This window comes from Nelusetta ayraudi, unplaced genomic scaffold (assembly GCF_046127955.1).
Source record: "Nelusetta ayraudi isolate G7.1 ecotype Tasmania unplaced genomic scaffold, CSIRO-AGI_Nayr_v1 ptg000026l, whole genome shotgun sequence".
NCBI classification, from domain to species: Eukaryota; Metazoa; Chordata; class Actinopteri; order Tetraodontiformes; family Monacanthidae; genus Nelusetta; species Nelusetta ayraudi.
In genome coordinates, this window is record NW_027466076.1 from 1,596,958 (window position 1) to 1,613,780 (window position 16,823).

At 50.3% G+C, this 16,823-nt stretch overlaps 3 protein-coding genes across 5 annotated transcripts in view; 1 reads left to right on the forward strand and 2 right to left on the reverse strand.

The window, feature by feature from the left end:
* Positions 1-14,594, forward strand: part of LOC142890060 (uncharacterized) — a 43,995-nt gene extending 29,401 nt beyond the window's left edge. The window contains exon 5 of the transcript XR_012927042.1: positions 14,581-14,594. The gene's annotated coding sequence lies outside the window, so the exon portion shown is untranslated. The remainder of the gene's footprint in view (positions 1-14,580) is intronic.
* hyal4 (hyaluronidase 4) lies at positions 159-8,044 on the reverse strand. Of its 3 annotated transcripts, XR_012927040.1 has the most exons (5): positions 7,907-8,044; positions 3,185-4,180; positions 2,035-2,124; positions 901-1,713; positions 159-660 (listed from the first exon to the last, which is right to left on the reverse strand). XR_012927040.1 is itself a non-coding variant. In XM_076028817.1 (4 exons), the coding sequence occupies exons 2-4, from the start codon at positions 4,142-4,144 to the stop codon at positions 1,201-1,203; spliced, it is 1,563 nt and encodes a 520-aa protein (XP_075884932.1). In that variant the 5' UTR covers position 4,145; positions 7,907-8,044; the 3' UTR covers positions 159-1,200. The 3 variants fall into 3 exon arrangements, 2 of the variants coding, with proteins under 2 accessions (XP_075884932.1, XP_075884931.1); XM_076028817.1 differs by having other exon boundaries at positions 159-1,713; positions 3,185-4,145; XM_076028816.1 differs by having other exon boundaries at positions 159-1,713.
* Positions 12,079-14,543, reverse strand: hyal6 (hyaluronoglucosaminidase 6). The gene is made up of 3 exons (XM_076028557.1): positions 13,005-14,543; positions 12,815-12,904; positions 12,079-12,601 (listed from the first exon to the last, which is right to left on the reverse strand). The coding sequence occupies exons 1-3, from the start codon at positions 13,935-13,937 to the stop codon at positions 12,131-12,133; spliced, it is 1,494 nt and encodes a 497-aa protein (XP_075884672.1). The 5' UTR covers positions 13,938-14,543; the 3' UTR covers positions 12,079-12,130.
* Positions 14,595-16,823: the final 2,229 nt, after the last annotated feature.

Here is a 16,823-nt window from a genome sequence, read left to right on the forward strand (position 1 = left end):
TAATAACAATTATAATAATGCTATATCAATAATAATTTATGACTGAAGTCAGTTTACAACATGGCTGTTGTAGCACTGCTAGCTGCTAGCTTGTAGCAGAACAAGCTTTTCTTCCCCTGTCCTCTGTGAAGGGAATCAGTGAGACGAGGGACCAGCTGTTCGGGAGAAAACTCTTTAATTACATTCAGGTCAGATCTTCATGCTGCTGCTCACATCATGTTTTGGTTCAGGACGTCAGAGACGTTAAGAAATTAGCATCAGGGTGGAGGGGATGGAGAACATTTATAAGGATCAGTTTGAAACAGGAAGTGACTGAGCCTGTTCCAAGTTCAAAGGTACTTAATTCTGTTACTTAAGCCCCAGTCACTAAAAATGCAGTTTGTGTTGATGCAAGCTGGTATGCTTGCTTCAATACATGTGTCATGTGATTGCATTACACATGTATTACATGTTAATTACACATCACGTCACAAAGAGATGTGACCCGTGTTGGTGTCGGCTGGAGGACCTTCAGCTCAAAGCCTCTCAGACTTGGAAAACTCAGTAAACTGTGTTTGTTATCAGTGCAAAGAGGCTCGAAGAAAAAACATGGAGTACGGTGAGAAGGTTCATGGATGTCACGATGAAGTTGTTGGGTGTAAGAGGAGCAGATGCAGAAGACTTGGATGGAGGCAGAGGATTCAGAAAAGAAGAAGAAGAAGAAGAAGAAGAATTATTCACTGGCTGCTATTCAAAGGCTGTAACTGGAGTTCATTGTGCGCACCTGTGTGCAATCACAGATATTACTAATGTTTACTATTGTTAGTAGTATTAATGTTATCACAGAGTCAAGTAAAATATAAAGTTTTGGCTGAACACAAAACAAGTTTAATCAAGTTTGAACTGACATTCCGGCTTCACCTGGTCACCTTTTTGGGTTCTGATTTCACAGGTGTGATGTCGCCACTTTAGGTGACGGAGGTTCTGTGAAGTGAAGTGCCTCTGACAGTTGTTTCACATTGATCCATTGATCGGTTTCGCTCGTCGACCAGCAGAACATTCAGCACCGTCACCCAGACAGAGGTCATTGGGGTCACGGTGTTACAGCGCAGGTCAAAGGTCAGCCCACTGCTGCCACTCTGTGCAGGTGGAGGTCAGATAGAGTTGTGGCCCAGGTGGAGGTGCGATCCAAGTGGAGGTCAAGTGGAGGTCAGATGAAGGTCAAGTGGAGGTCAGGCTGAGCAGGAGCGCCGCCAGCAGCAGTCCGAGGCTGCCCCGCCCTGCAGGAGCTCCGCCTCCAACACGCGGCCACCTCTCGGCCTGCTCCGCCTCCCACTCTGTCCTGCGCCGCTCCTCCTCCTCCACCTCCTGCTCCTCCTCCTGCTCCTGCTCCTGCTCCACCCAGGGCCCGTCGTCCTCCCTCACCTCATTGATGCTGTCGCAGCGCTCGCCGCTGTAGCCCTCGTAGCAGTGGCAGCGGAACCTCTCGCTCAGCAGCCGCAGCTCGGCCGGCGAGGGCCAGCCCGAGACGGCGAAGCCTCCGTCCGGCGAGGGGTGGATTTGGAAGCTGGCGGCGCTGAGGTGGAGGTAGTGGCGGGCCAGTGGGTCCCGGCGGACGCAGCGGCCGTTGGCCTGGCACAGAAAGTCGCTGCAGAACTCGGCGGCCCGCGTCACGTTGGTGATGTAGCGGCCCAGGCGGTGGCGAAGGAAGGTCTTGACCTTGGTGCAGTTGTGCTGCAGAGACACACGAGACAGCTGGTTGACTTACCGGCGCCACCTGCAGGGTGTTAGTGCCACCCGCTAACACCTAAGCTACACAGCCACTGTTTGTGCCTGGTAGTTTCATTTTTATACTTATTATTCTATTTTTTTTGTGACTTGGTTTAAGTTTATTTGTCCCCGCCCCCAGGGGGCGCCACTGGGGTTCGGCACTGTCCATGTGAACCGCTGATCTTATATTCGCCTCTCTTTTTTTTTTTTTTTAGCCGTAGCCGCTGTGAGGAGTGAGGAACCACGGGAAGCACCACAGGAAGTGAAAGTGTTGGCCACACCCACCCTGGACGAGGTCAAGTTGAGGTCGCCCCAGATGACGAAGCCAGCAGCCCCCAGGGCGGCACTCTCCCCGATGGTGTGGATCAGGTCTTTCTGCAGGGAAACACATGATGATGATGATGATGATGATGATGATGATGATGATGATGACGACGATGATGATGAAAACAGAAGAATCAGAAGTTGAAAGTGCTGTTCCCACTTCCCACCACTAGATGACAGCAGGTCACAGAGTCTGACTGGAGACTCATTCTGACAGAAATGAGGCGTGAGAACAACAGCCACACTGAAGGACTTCAGGAGGTGGAAGTGTTGCCTCTCGGGACTCAGCGGTGGAGCCACCTTAGACCAGGGGCGGGTACCACTCAGAATCTTTTGATAAGCGCACCAAATTTATACCTCGGTCTGTACACCTCCATATTCGATACAGTTTTTGATACGAGATGTGTTCAAATCCAATTTGAACAACAAACAAAATACCTCGACTTCATTTTCCTGTTGATTCAAAGCAGGATTTCCTCCAAATACACTCCCAAATTTGGACCTCTCTGCTGAGAGAACTGCCCCCGCGACCCAACTCCGCAATAGGCGGCAGAAGATGGATTTGACAACGAAAGATTATTACATTTTTGACATTCACTCGGATCGGAGCGTTTTGGTCACTGCAACGAATGTATCCCAGATGTTTTACATCCATTTTAAATGGATTTTAAATTGATTTTGTAATTCAAATAACAACAAAACTTTGATTTCACTTTGCTGCTGAGCAAAATCAGCATTTCCTCCAAATCCACTGTGTTGTATACATTCCTGTCCTTTGCCGCTAAAATGTTGCATTTCTCTTTATTTCGATCCGTATTGGAATATTTGGCCTGAGGCAAAATTTCACTCTTAACCTAAACAAAAGTGGATTCCGGGCCTCTGTAATGTGAAAGTCAATCAGCAGCCACTTTAGATCTTGATGCCAAGAGAACATTGCCTCGCAGATGCTGAGATGCACTTTCTTCGATATGTTGGGATTTTGCATCTTTCTGATTCAAATTCATTTCCGATATCTGATCAGATCGGCGTGACGAATGCCTTGGAGGGTCGGTACCCAGTCCTCGCCACAAGAGGGCATCGGTTTGGCACCAGAAGATTGGCTGGCTCTTACGGTGGTGAGGAAGCTGAGCGCCTCGTCCCGGTAGCCCAGCCGCAGGTAGACGTAGGTGGGCAGCTGGTAATCCCGGGAGGTCATGCCGGCCACCCGCAGAGACTCGCGCACCCGGTGGCGGCAGAAGTGCAGGTTTGCGGTGCTGCCGGTGTGGCTCTTGCGCAGCGCCACGGCGGGAAAGAGCGCCGTGCTACTGTTCCACAGCCACTGCAGGTCGTCGTTCCTCAGCCTCTCCAGCAGGGGGCACAGCCCCGTGTAGTTGCGCTGCTGCAGGTCGTAGTTGTGGCAGTCCGGGTAGAGGTAGAAGCCCCACAGGGTATTGGGCCGCATCAGCGCCCCCAGCTGGACAGTCCTCTGCATGAAGGCCCGGGCGCTTTTCTCAAAGCGGCGCCTGGCCAGCTCCTCCACCTGCGCCGCCGTCACGTTGGCGTAGGCGGCTTCCGTCAGCCGGCGGGACTGTCGGCGGTAGATGTCCTTCTTGTGCCAGTTGCGGCTCCACTGCGGCCGCCAGAACTCCCAGTCGATTACGGCCAGTCCCCGGGAGTCCGGGTCTGGGAGGTAGTGGCCGATGTCCTGGGCGGCCTTCAACAGGTGGTGCTCCAGGCTGCAGTTCTGCGGCAGTCCGCCGTGCACCGGCTCGCCCCCTGCTGTGTAGTGCGGGTAGTAGCCCAGCCGGTTGGCGTAGAAGATGGTGAGGTTCTGGCCGGTCCACTCGGCTCGCGGGCTGCCGTGCAGGTGGAAGAGCCGCTCGATGTTGGCGCTGACGCGGTACTTGATGGCGCAGAGGTCCAGGGGGGCGTTCCAGGCTGCAATGAAGGGCTTGCGGCCAATCAGGGGCAGCCGGGCTGCCTTCTGGCCCAGGGCGGCGTGGAGCAGGAGGGGGAGGAGCCAGGAGCAGATGAGGGCGACGGGCACCAGGTGCTGGGAGGAGGATGTCCCGCCCACCGGCGCCGCAGGCATCCTGGGGATCAGAGGAGGCGGAGCATGTCAATCATCCTGAGGACAGAGACGGGTTCAGAAAAGAGAGTCGGAGTAGCCAAGTACAAATACTTTGCTACTGTACTTCTGTTTATTTTCCAGGTATCTGTACTTTACTTGACTATCTCTTTTTCTGACAATCTTTTACTTTAGCTCCCTACATTTGTACAAGAATATCTTTGCTTTGCTTGCTCCCCACATTGGAAAAACATGCTGGTAATTTTTGTGTTTAAAAGTCTTTCAAAGATACAAATTCTGTTCAAAGTTATTTAATTATTATTATTATTATTATTATTGTTATTATTATAGTTGTTTGAAGTGGAACTAGAAGTCTGCTGTTTTTGGATGATATTTTAGTACCTTGGCCTTGTCACTGTTTAGGATGTTTTCAGCTGTTAAGAATTTTTGCCGGGTTTGGTTTCATTAATGGCAAAAATAATCATGTTTATTTTTTACTTCTTTACATTTCGGGGTCTGTACTTTAAATCTTCTCACTTTTATCAGAGTAGTTTTTTGACACAATTTCTGTAAGATACTGTACTGTATATACTATATAATACTATAGTATTCTGTAGTTTCAGAATACTATGAATACTTTTACCACCTCTGACTCAGACCAACTCAGACTTTGATTTTTACAGGAGGCAAAGTTCCTTTCATGTTTTTAAAAAAAAAACAAAAAAAAACAACAAAAACAGTAATTTTGTAAACGGCCACACAAAAAAACACCCTCATTAATTTCTTTCTACTCCTTCTAACTTTTGATTGGCCAAACCCAAAGTCCCACATCCTGAGCCACAGGTTTAATTGGACCTCGGAGCTCGGCGGTGTTATGGCTCAGGAAAACTTCACTGAATATTGTCCTGAATACTGTTCCAAATATGGCTAATCCATATTCTGCTAAAGCTTCTATTGGCAGCTCAACGTGCTAGCTAACACATAGTGCTTCTTACCTTCACTTTTATGGATTGTCTTTCTATTCAGGATAGTAAATGAAAAATTGATACGCCTGGTCCAGTCCAGTTTTGTACTGTACTATGACCTGTCTTACTGTATATAAATACATCTTGTTGTACTGTACTTTGATGGGGTGGGGTCGGGTGGGGGGGTGACCTTCTTGAATAAAGTATCTCTGATCTTATTTACAGACCTCACAGACGGCCAGAGGGTCAGAGTTCAGAGGTCCGAGGAGGGAGGAAGTGCATTGACACCTAGAGACTGGAGGCGGCTCCCAGTTCAACCACTTGGTCAGACCGCTAGCTCTGACCTCAGGCCATAATGACGGCGGTCTGCGCCAGAAGTCTCGTGTTGCTGCGACTCAGATTGATTCAGTCGGCTGCAACAAAACAAAGAGCGACTGGAGCGCCAGAATGATCTCCAGACAAAATTTTCAGTTTTCTTGTCGTCCTTGTGGTAGCCTCCAGTGGTCATGGGGATGTTATGTTTTTCCATTATTCACTGTCCTCCGCGACAGCATTTCCAAAACATTCTTCTGGCTCTTTTACTGCCTTGCAAAACATGTTTGTTCATTCTAAAATTACAAAATAAAACAGTGCATTGAGAATGTTTAACTCTTGAGTTTGCGGTTCTGCTGAAGTCTTGGCAGGCTACAAGAGAAATAAGAGTCTTCTAAATGTTGGCTAAAGCCCTAACAACAAACTAAGTGGCTAGTTCAGCAAAAAAACAGAGCCTGAGGATTAAAACTTTGGATGTGTTAACAAACATTGGTATGAGGCAAACCTACTGTTGCTTGTCGGTTTGACTTACTATGCAAACACATTGTCTTCAAATCTCTTCAAACAAATATATATATACATAATGTGTGTGTGTATAACTTTCATATATATATTTACATATATATATAAAAGTTTGCCTTCACTGCTCATCATTTACAAAATAAAGCACAGCTGTTAGCAACTTTGCTAACCCAGTTGCTAACACTCCTTTAAAAAAAGACATTTGCAAACATGTTGTTTGGCCCATCAATAGCCTGTGTTGCCGTATTATCCTTAAACACCCAGGCTAGGAGGTTATTTTGCAGCTCACCAGTCTGAACCTTGACTTTGCTCTCTAGGAGGCCTGAGAAGAACTCCACCCCTCCCACCCCCCACCCCGTTCCACACACACTCTCTATGGACTAGCGGCTAGCCACGTTAACTCCGACTGTCTGTTTGAAATGAATTGCGTGGAGCCGAGTCTCGTGGTAATTGCTGTAGATTCCAGCGGAGTTCTGGTGGTTTGGAATCTCTGGAGTTTTTCCCTGTTTCCCTTTGTGCTCCAGCCAGCTGGTTTCTGAACTTCGGGGGGATTATTTGCTGCACTCAGTGAAAACAGACCGTGAGCGAACCGACCGACTGGCTGAGCGGCGGTACAGTGAGTGTGCGAACGTGCCGTCGACGCTCAGTCTGAGCGCAAATCGCTTCCATCTGGCGGAACAAGACGCCGCCGTAAATCTCGGAGAACCTACAGCGCCCGTTTGAGTCTACACGCAGAGTCTCGCGGGGCCACCGGGTGGAGGCAGCAAGAGGGAGGAGTATTGTTATTATTACACTCTCGATAACCTGCAAAGGTCACTGAGAAGCCGCCCCCTCACGGGGTTTCGTGTTTTGGCTTCGGTGAGATGATTTTGTGTGGGAGGAGCCTGCGGCTGTTGACAGGTCAAGGAGGAGAAGGGTCCAGGTGGGTCCAGGAACTGGAACCAAGGACCCGGGATCAGGTTCTTCTTCCTCTTTCCTGCTCCTCTTGGAAGCTGAGAACGGTGCCAGACCAGCAGGAGGCTGCCGTGACTCACAAAGTTGCTGCGTTGCCATCTGTGGTTGAACATGTTCCAGCCAGTCACATGACCGCCTCCCGGGTCTCCGTACTGTCCGGAGACTGCAAGGCTGGATCAGGGACCAGGGATCAGGCATCAGGGACCAGGGACCAGGGATTTGGGATAGGGATCGGGGATCAGGCCTCAGGGATTTGGGTTCAGGGATCGGGGATCAGGGAATAGGTATCGGGGATCAGGAACCAGGGACCAGGGATCAGGGACCCGGAATTATGGATCAGGGATCAGGGATCAGTGGTTGTCTTCAGGGGATGTTTGTCTCCACAGTGACACTGATGGAAACAACAGGGAGGTCCAGCCGCCCAGCCAGCGGAGCTGCAGCCAATCACAGCGCAGCCTGAGCCGCTGGCTCAGAGATGAAGGAACCACAGGAACCAAAGAAGAGGAACCTCAGTGACAGGATGACCAGGAACTGTGTCATTCTCCTCAGTCAATCACAGGAGCTCTTGGCCAGCTAGATGCAGCCTTTTTTTGTCTTGTTTCTGCATTTTTGTCAAAATAATGTTTATGCTGTTTGAAAAAGGTAACATGTGGCTGCTCAAACTATGGTCCCTCAACGCTTCACCGTAGTGCCTAAACACCTTCCCGTGGCCCCTCCCTCAACATCCCACCGTGCTCCCTGAACGCCTCACCGCAGAAACTGAAAACCTCACTACGCTCCCTGAACACCTCACCGTGGACACTGAACGTCGCTACCTGCCTGTGTGTTGCAACGATAAGCTCCACCCACACCAGCCGCTGCCGCTGCCGCTGCGTCCAGATCCCAGGCAGCATTCCTGAGCATGCAAGCAACGCTCAAGCAGCATCCGGCCAGAAGTCCCACGGGTCCCGACCGCCTCCCTCAGACTTTCAAAATGTTTTACGTTTCGTCCCTGAAAAAAAACGGCGGGTGTGGCGGAAGATCAAGATCTCACCTGTGCTGCTGCACTCCTGTCTTATGGGGAGCGGTCCGGGCTGCGAGGAGGGCGGGGTGTCTGGGTGGGAGGAGGGAAGGGAGGGGGTCACAGCAGGACCCAGAGTCCTGAGTGGCTTCCTGCAGGCAGTGTGGAGGTCCAGAGGAGCCTGCACGCTTTTATAGTCAGAGAGAGAGAGAGAGAGAGAGAGAGAGAAAATGAAAGAGAGAGAGAGAGAGAGAGAGAAAGAGCAACCACAACACAGTGATTAGAGAGGGAGAGGGAGGGGCAAGCTGGGGGGCAAGACACACACTGCAGAGAGAGAGAGAGAGGGAGAGAGAGGTTTAAATCCCTGAGCTGCTCTCAGGTCTGATCCTCAACTCATCCTCAGACAGACACATGTGTGTGTGTGTGTGTGTGTGTGTGTGTGTGTGTGTGTGTGTGTGTGTGTGTGTGTGTGTTTTCACAGCGTTAGAGCACAACAACATGTCACATGACTGCCAACATGTTGACTAGAGCAGGTCTGAAAGTGACAACCTGAACAGCCAAGGTGGCGGCTCTGAGATCATACCGTCATCATCATCATCATCATCATCATCATCACCATCATCATCATCACCATCATCACCATCATCATCATCATCATCATCATCATCATCACCATCATCATCATCACCATCATCATCATCATCATCATCATCATCATCATCACCATCATCATCATCATTACCACCATCATCCTCACAATCATCATTGTCATCATCATACACAGCGTGAATTCTCCCAGTCATAAAAGTTATCGGACCAATCACCTTCCACTCAGGGGAAGGGGGTGGAGCTACAGTCAGGAACAGGAAGTTGCTGTTGTGTACACAGTGTTAACAGTGTCAGCATGGACTGCTCGCAGTAGTTCAGTCCACGCTGTTAGTGCGTAGTTTGACTCCGCCCACCGCCACCGAACCCACCAATAGGAAGCCTCTCTCCAGGTCTGCTGGTTCTTCCAGCGTGTGAAAGGCTCCAGGAAGTTCCCCCCCCCCTCAGAACATCGTGGTGCTGGAGCCAGCACGAATCACGACGAGCCAGCACTTAGCCATGGCCCGGGCTGGGATTCCAGTGGTTAACCACAGGTTTATACCAGCGGAGGACAAAAGTCTGGCTGCAGCTGACGCCTGTTGCATCGACACACTCACAGTTTTGCTGCAGCTCGGCGCCGTGTTTACTCTCCTTCCTCCGGAGCAGCAAACACTCTGGGGCTTATTTGTGGAAAGGTTCAGTTGTGGGAGAAACTTCCTGCTGCTCCTCATCACCCTTATGATGCCTCCTCTAATCAGCCGTCCTCCGTTTAAACAGCCAATCAGCTCAGTGATAACACACCGCAGCGCCACCTACAGGTTCAGAAAATACACTCTCTCTTGTTTATTTGGGTTTCTGCTTCACCTTAGAAATTTTTTTTTTAAGCCTTTCACCTCCGTCCCTCTTTTACCCTTCTGGCCTCCTACTGCGGGAAGAGCTCCTGTCTCTGTGGTTTACTGGGTCTTCCACGTTAATGAGTCGGTTCCAGGTGTTTTTCACTATGCCGACTCCAACTGTTTTTTTAGCTCTTAAGCAAAACTCGCGAGACGCTAGTTAGTGACAGTAGCAGCTGCTTTATGAGCCGCTTCAGTTTTTCTGACGCACTGATTTAACAACCGACTGGTTTTCTGCCTGGGTTTAAATGACAAGTAGTCTCTCACATGTGGTGCAGGATAGCTTGTGTGTGTGTGTGTGTGTGTGTGTGTGTGTGTGTGTCTGATCTCTCTGAACTCATCAGGTACAATTTTCTCTAATTTGCTCCCTGATCCCACTGTGCAATTTACTCCTTTTAAAACAAAAGCACATGCACGCACGTGCGTGCACATACGCACACACACACACACACACACATGCACACACACATGCAAACACACAGGGGTGCCGTGTCAGTGCCAGTGGAAGGCTGGGGTTGCAGTGCATGATGGGTGTGTAATTAGATCGTGAGGTCACAGTGGTGAAGCTGATGGGACGGAGTGACGGACTGTTGATTGTTTTTGTTGTTTTTTTGTTTCCTCTGAGGTTTTTAAGCTGATTTCTCATTGGACGGAAGGTCGAGGTCACATGGTTAGGCTGAATATTTTTCTGTTTCAGCAGCATTTTATTACCCGCCTTGTTTATCCGTCTTGGTTTGAGCGGAAGAAACCCACCAGAGAGAGGTAAGTGTGAGTTGAGGACTTCCTTCCTCCACAGCAGAAGTTCAGCTTCAAAAGTTCAGCCGCACAGAAGGTCCTGTTGGGGTCAAATTCTATAGTTGCTAAATAGCAGGGGTTGGGGTTACTATGTTAGCATGCTAGCAGCTTTATTAATGCTTCACTCAGTAAAATTTGTCAGTTTTGTGTCTTCTGCTTTTTGCCATAAATAATACGATCAGAACTTTCTTTTCAATCCAGCAGCACCACCAGCTTGTTCATGTGCACGGGTGACCGTCATGTGACCTTGCACCAAGTGCGTCTGATCTCAAGAGTTGTGTAACCAAGTTTACTCTTCTTCCTTCCTGTTTATTGATGCAGTCTGACGGTTTGATCTCACTATCCTGCAGCCCGGGGGGAAAACAGCCACTGTTGACCTTTGACCTCCAGAGGTTGACGTCTCACTCTGATTCCCCGCCCTTCAACTGAACAGGACAGGTGGACTGAATGTTAAGCTCAGAGCCTGCACGGAGGTCCTGGTCCAAAGTGTACCGTCAGAAGGTTCCTGAAGCTGCAGGATAGCGAATGAGGAACCACTGCGTGCAGTTTATTCAAGGAGAGGAGGGAAAAAAAAATCAGCAACAAAATAAAATCGCCTGAAAATGAGTCACGCAGTGACAACCACCACCTTCATCCAAAGAGGTGGTCCTCAGCCCACACCTAGCCAGGTTGTGCCACCTGTTGGTTCCCAATAAAAGGTTGTGTCACGAAGGCTCACACTGCCAGAAAAATGTTCCAATATGCATAAACAAGCAAACTTCACACCTCTTCCAGGGAAAGTGTGGCGTCACCATGGTTTCAGAACACAGGTGTGGCTCGTCAGGTTGCAGAGTTGCACAACTAATGTGCAACACTGGCAACACTGGCAGCAGCTTATTCCAGCAGGGGACGCGCCCACTAAACCGTCCAGGTTTAATTTGAACCACACTTAAATCCAACATCATGCACATTGCGGGCTGTTTAACTGCAGAAGACAAAGGGTTTGTATACCTATTTTATCATCTTGTAATATTATATATCTTGTAGTATTTTGTAAAATATTATATATTTTTTCTGTTCCCGAGAGTGCCGGTGCCGCCGAGCACCGCCCGTCCAGCAGATGGCGCCCTACACGACTGCCCATTTGGTCAAATGCCAAGGACTCTACTATGAAAGTTTGGGTACTGACTCCTCAGTCGATTGATTTGATTGATTCAAATGATTTGAATGATTCAGAATGCTGACTGTAAGTGAACGGGATCTCACGGCTCTCCCTGAATCCAGAGAGAGAGCTGACAGGGCGCTGATGACTGAGCTGCTTCTCTTGTCACTTGTCATCATGATCCCATAATAAGACGGATTTATTCGGCAGCCCAGTTCACAGCAGTGTTACAACACATTACATAGGAGGTGCACTACAAAAAAAAAATGCATTTTATGTTACACGTTTGGAAAAAAAAAATCAACTCTTGAAGCTGGAAATCTGCAGCTGCACAACCAAAACTCCACCCGCAGTGACATCACAAATGTGATGTCACTGCGGGTGGAGTATTAATTGATTGCACTGCTGTCAAAAGTTGAGACCATAAATCATAAATGAGGAGCTGCCGCCTCACGGTCTCCTCCATCCTTGAACCCTCCACCAATCAGAGAGCAGCTGCACTCTGATTGGCCGGAGAAATGACTGTGATTTAAGACTTTATTGTCGCTACGCCGACACACGCATACCAACATGCGCTCATCGCAACAGTCAAACACATGGTTTAAGTTACGGGAGCTGTTTAAACACAAGTTTCCGAGTTAAAATGCTGACGACTCAAAAAGATTCATAAAAAAAAATACAATTACAATAATTGTATTCCAAATTTTACATTTCGCCAGTGACTCTGTCCGTTTCTTCGCTTTTATTGTTACATCCAGATGTGGGAATCAAGATTAATTTAATCTAAAAAAAAACTAAAAAAAACTTAGACCACTGCGATCATTTTAGAAATATCGTTGTCGACTAAAGAATCAGACACTTGATGAGCAGGCAGAGTCCCAGGAACAGCACCACGCAGAGGCAGGAGAAGTGAAGCGACAAGATGCGCAGGACCAGGTCTCCCAGCAGGCCGGACTCCCTGGGTGGACCCAGTGGTGGAGGTAGTGGGGCGCAGGGCGGAGCCTGAAGCGGAGCCTGGGGCATCTCACAGGACACGCCCGCCCAGCCCTGGTAGCACTGGCAGGTGAACTTATTCCTCATGTCCAGGATGTCGTGGTGGTTGAGGTGGCCGCTGAGGTGGAAGCGGCGCCCCCTGGAGATGGTGAAGTAGCGAGGGTTGAGGTGCAGCTGCGCCCCGGAGTCCAGGCTCTTGCGGATGCACCTGCCGTTCTTCTTGCAGAGCGCTTTGCTGCATAGCTTAGCGGCCGAGGTGACGTTGATGACGTAGTGTCCCAGCGGCCCGTCAATGTACTTCTTCACTGCCAGGCAGTTCCTCTGGAGGATGGTGGGGGTCAGGGAAGCAGAGGGGGAGGGGCAGTAAGCACAGCATGAGACTGGAGCAGGTCGTGGTGACGGATCAGGCTCTCTGGGTTTAAACTACCAACCTTGTCTGATGATTTCAAGCCAACAGTGTGAAGAAGAAATACAACAAGTGAATCGGGAGAGGGAATAAAAGATCCTCTGATCTTCAACCGGCTTCAACCCTACCTGAGAACGGGCGTACTCAGACGATCCCCACAGCACTACCCCTGACGCTCCCAGGGCGGCGCTCTCCCCAATGGTGTGGACCAGGTCACTCTGTAACAGAAGACCCCATCTCAGCCCACCACCACCAAACAACACTACCATGCCAGTACTGAAGTTCCGGAGCCACCATCAGCAGTGGCGAAGGACTCACCTGTGAGAGAACGGCAAAGGTGTAGGCGTAGAAGGGCCTGGAGTAGACAAAGACGGGAAGCGTGAGGTCGGGCCGGGCGATGGAGGCGATCCTCATAGCCTCCTTTACCCGATAGTGGACGAATTTGACGGTGTTGGCGGAGGATTTGAGCTCATGGTCCAGGTAGATGGAGGGGTAGAGCGCCGTGCTCTCCTTCCACAACCACATCAGGTGGTCATTGCGGACGTGCTCCACATTGGGACACTCGCCAGTGTACCGCTGCGGCTGCTGCTTGTAGCCATAGTTGTAGCAGTCAGGAAACAGGTAGAAGCCCCACAGACCGTCGGGCCGCCGGCCTTTGGCCAGGGCCAAGGTCAGGTTCATGTAGGCCAGGCCGCTCTTCTCGAAACTCTCCTTGGCCTCCTTCTCCAATTTGCTCTCTGGCCAGTTTGGGTGCTGCCTACGAATCTGATCCTTGGACTTGTTGCGGTAGATGACCTTTGAGCCCCAGTTTCGGACCCACTGAGGCCTCCAGTTCTCCCAGTCGATGACGCCGAGGCCTCGGAAGTCCTTGAAGGGGATGAGCTTGTCAATGTCAGCGCGGGCCTTGCTGAGGTGCTTGGAGAGGCTCTGGTTCTGCGGCAGCCCCCCATTGACAGGGGCGCCGGAGCTGGAGTAGTACGGATAGTGTCCCAAGTGGCTGTGGTAGAAGATGGTGACGTTGGGTCCGCTGAGGGTCTCGTTGAGGTTGGCAACGATGTCAAAGACACTGAGATCCAAATCCACCTGGAACCGCAGCCGGCAGGACTCGGTGGGAGCGTTCCACACCACCACAAATGGCCGGTGAGGGATCAGAGGCGCCCGAGTGGGCTTCTTCTGCTTGGCCTGAACCTGGGCGGAGCTGAGCCCCAACCCCAGCGCCAGCACCAGGAGGCAGAACTCCGTCAGTGCCATGATCCCTGGTTCCTCATGTAGCAATTAGTGATCCTGCAGATGGAGAGAAAAAAACAAGAAGCAAGTTTCGAGCTTGACTGAGCAGAAACAATCAGGCCCACGCAACCCAACAGCACACAAAGCTCTTGTGTTCCCACGACAACACGTTGTTCATCTCGTCAACACTCATTAAAACTCTTCTAGCAGCCAGCAGAGACTTTCACTGCTCCACAGGTCACCCTGATGATTCCCTCCCCTGAGGACCTTTGGACCCACTGGGTCACCAGGTGGAGACTGATCTTCTCCCTGACAAGCATTCTCTTCACACTTCCACTGCATGTCTTTGCTCAGACTAGAGTCACTTCCACGTTTGCTCCTCTAGCTCTAGTGCCTCAGTTCCTGGCTAATTCCTCCTCCTGCCACCGCTGACTCTCACACAACTAATTCATGTTCCAGCTCCTGCATTCTTAAGGGAAATCATTGAGAGCTGGCGCTGTGGAAAATATCCCATCATTCTCTTTGTGGTAGCGGAAAAAAGCCTTGGTGGGCTTCGTTCATCTGTGCAGTCGTGGCTCTGGGCCACGCTCTCTGGTGACTCCTGACGAGCCTGAGAACCGTGTGATGCAGGCAGAGGTCCTGGATGTGGAACAATGAGGAGGAGGAGGAGGAGGAGGAGAAGGAAGTGGCGTAGGAGAAGAGATAAACATTCCAAAAGCTTCAGTGAGAGTTTGCTCTTATAACCTCGACAGCGGCGCCAAGTCAAACACAGTGCGGTGAAGCCACTCTGGCGGCCCAACCAACGAGCTCCTGGGGCTCTGCAACCACAAGAAAGACCCTCTGAAACCAAATGTCCAGGTTCCAAACTGTCGGGGGAGCCAGCGTGATGGTGGTGGACAGACACAGAAACACAAAAACCAATGAACCTGACTAACAGGTTCCAGATGGAGAAACCATGAAGAGACCCTGAGGTCAGGAGGTATCACTCTGAGTTGGACCACAGCACCGATAACTGGAACCACTAATGATGATTAGCTTCAAGTAATCAGGGCCTGAGGAGTTGAAACCAGCACGGAGCTCCTTCATTACTGCTTAGTTCATATCTTCAGCTTCTCAAACCCTCTGGCCTGTTGGTGGGTTTGTGGTTCCAGTTGTGGTTCTGGTTCTAGTGCTTTGATTCATGGCCAGTGGAATGTGGAAAATATGAACCCAGCCGTTGGTTGGCAGTTAATGATGCAGTTTTCAGGAACTGTTAAAGCTGTGAGAAATAAAACCTTGGTCCCACCGTCAGAGTTTGTCTCTCCTCCTCATCATGAAGGTCTCAGCTTAGTTGAACATCTCTCCTCAGTCACGTGATGTTTCACGGCCACCCACCTGCCCTTGGTTGTCAGATACGTGTTTAAAGCAGCACCAGCAACACTTGGCAAAGTTTCCAATTGTTCCTGTTCCGTTATTTGAAGATCATCGGCACTTCACCACATACACTTCTTCAAACGGTTCCTCCAGCAGTGAAGTTCTTGACCCTGATCTGGTTCTGGAGACACAAGTCCTTCAGGATCAGCCTTCTGGTTGATTGATTGATGGAGGTGCTGAGGCCCATTCTGATTGGTCTTGTTTTCCAGGTGCATCCTCAGGAGCTGCTGGTCACAGTAGTTACTGTAGATTTCACCTCAGAACCCCCAAAGCTCTATCGTCACCTGACCTAGAAATCACAAGTACTACAACTTTTTTTTTTTTTTTTAACTGCTGTCACCTGTAAAATCAGCCATAATTAGTGGGAGCGTTGAGGACGAGGACCTACCTTCACTCCCTGCTGCAGCTCCGTGGATGGAGGCCGGCTCGCAGCCCCCCCGACACAGCAGAGAAACCGGGACAGCGAGGCCCCTCATTGTCAGCGTGGCACCGCCCCTTCCTCACTCATTAACTCATTAGTGCTTTTTTTTTATTGGCCGCAGCAGCAAAGCTCTAATGGTGCCTCATGACCATCTTCATGGAAGGTGTCTGGGGTCTGTTGAGCAGGTCCAGGTTTTGGAATTCCCTTGCAACTCAGCTCTGGTCTGACCTTAAACTGACGAATCTAATGAGAATCCTGCTTTTATTTTTATGTATTTGAACGGAGGGCAGCGTTGTACTGGTGAACACATCAACACAAGAAGTGAATTGAAAACGGTGACGTGTAAATGTGCCAGAGAGTACGCCGTTAGTGAGCTGATGGGCGCTAACTCTGCTGACTCCCATAATTTGACGGCCGCCGCCCGGGCACTTCCAGCTGAGAAAACATTATCATTACGAGGCGCGAGAAAAACGGCCTCCATCTCTGCATCAGCACTGTAGAAAAGTCCTGGATTATCAGGCCGCGGCTGCACAAACAAGAGTATCGCACCTTCCAACAGCTGACGGTGGGACAATCCAGCCTAGCACCCACTGTGTGTTAGCTTTGTGAAACTGCTGAGGCCACTGGAGAGGTCGGAACCGGCCCGACCCTTCAGGAAACCTGCCGATGGCGGAAAAATTCTGCTGACCTTCTGATCCTCAAGCTCAGACACACACACCTGCAAACACACTGCATCCTCAAGAACGTCCTGGCTTCATCCCCCTTGATCAGACCTGTCCTCTCAGCAACCATCTGAGGACAGGGGGGCGGAGCTACAGCCCGACTTAAGCTGCGGTTAGCTATTGCTATTGACCAATAAAACTGAAGTGGCTTGGCGGTCAATAAACGTGGCATCATGGAGCCTAGCGAGGTCGCCGAGTGGCGCTAGAGGGCAACAGGAAGAAGGGCACACACGCCTGTCAGTCATGCCTGCTGCCTTCAGTGTGCCCTTGGCTGTGACTCAGCTGAGGCACCTAATCAGACACACCTGCATTCAGGCTGCTTGGCTGCCGCTCTCCGGCTCTAGCAGCCAGCGC

Coding starts and splice junctions, on each gene's coding strand:
- hyal4 (XM_076028817.1), bottom strand. CDS start 4,144: ATGCCTGCGGCGCCGGTGGGCGGGACATCCTCCTCCCAGCACCTGGTG. Junction 2,125..3,184: donor CGCTCAGCTTCCTCACCACC/GTAAGAGCCAGC, acceptor GTTTCCCTGCAG/AAAGACCTGATCCACACCAT. Junction 1,714..2,034: donor TCAACTTGACCTCGTCCAGG/GTGGGTGTGGCC, acceptor GTGTCTCTGCAG/CACAACTGCACCAAGGTCAA.
- hyal6 (XM_076028557.1), bottom strand. CDS start 13,937: ATGGCACTGACGGAGTTCTGCCTCCTGGTGCTGGCGCTGGGGTTGGGG. Junction 12,905..13,004: donor CCTTTGCCGTTCTCTCACAG/GTGAGTCCTTCG, acceptor CTTCTGTTACAG/AGTGACCTGGTCCACACCAT. Junction 12,602..12,814: donor CTGAGTACGCCCGTTCTCAG/GTAGGGTTGAAG, acceptor ACCATCCTCCAG/AGGAACTGCCTGGCAGTGAA.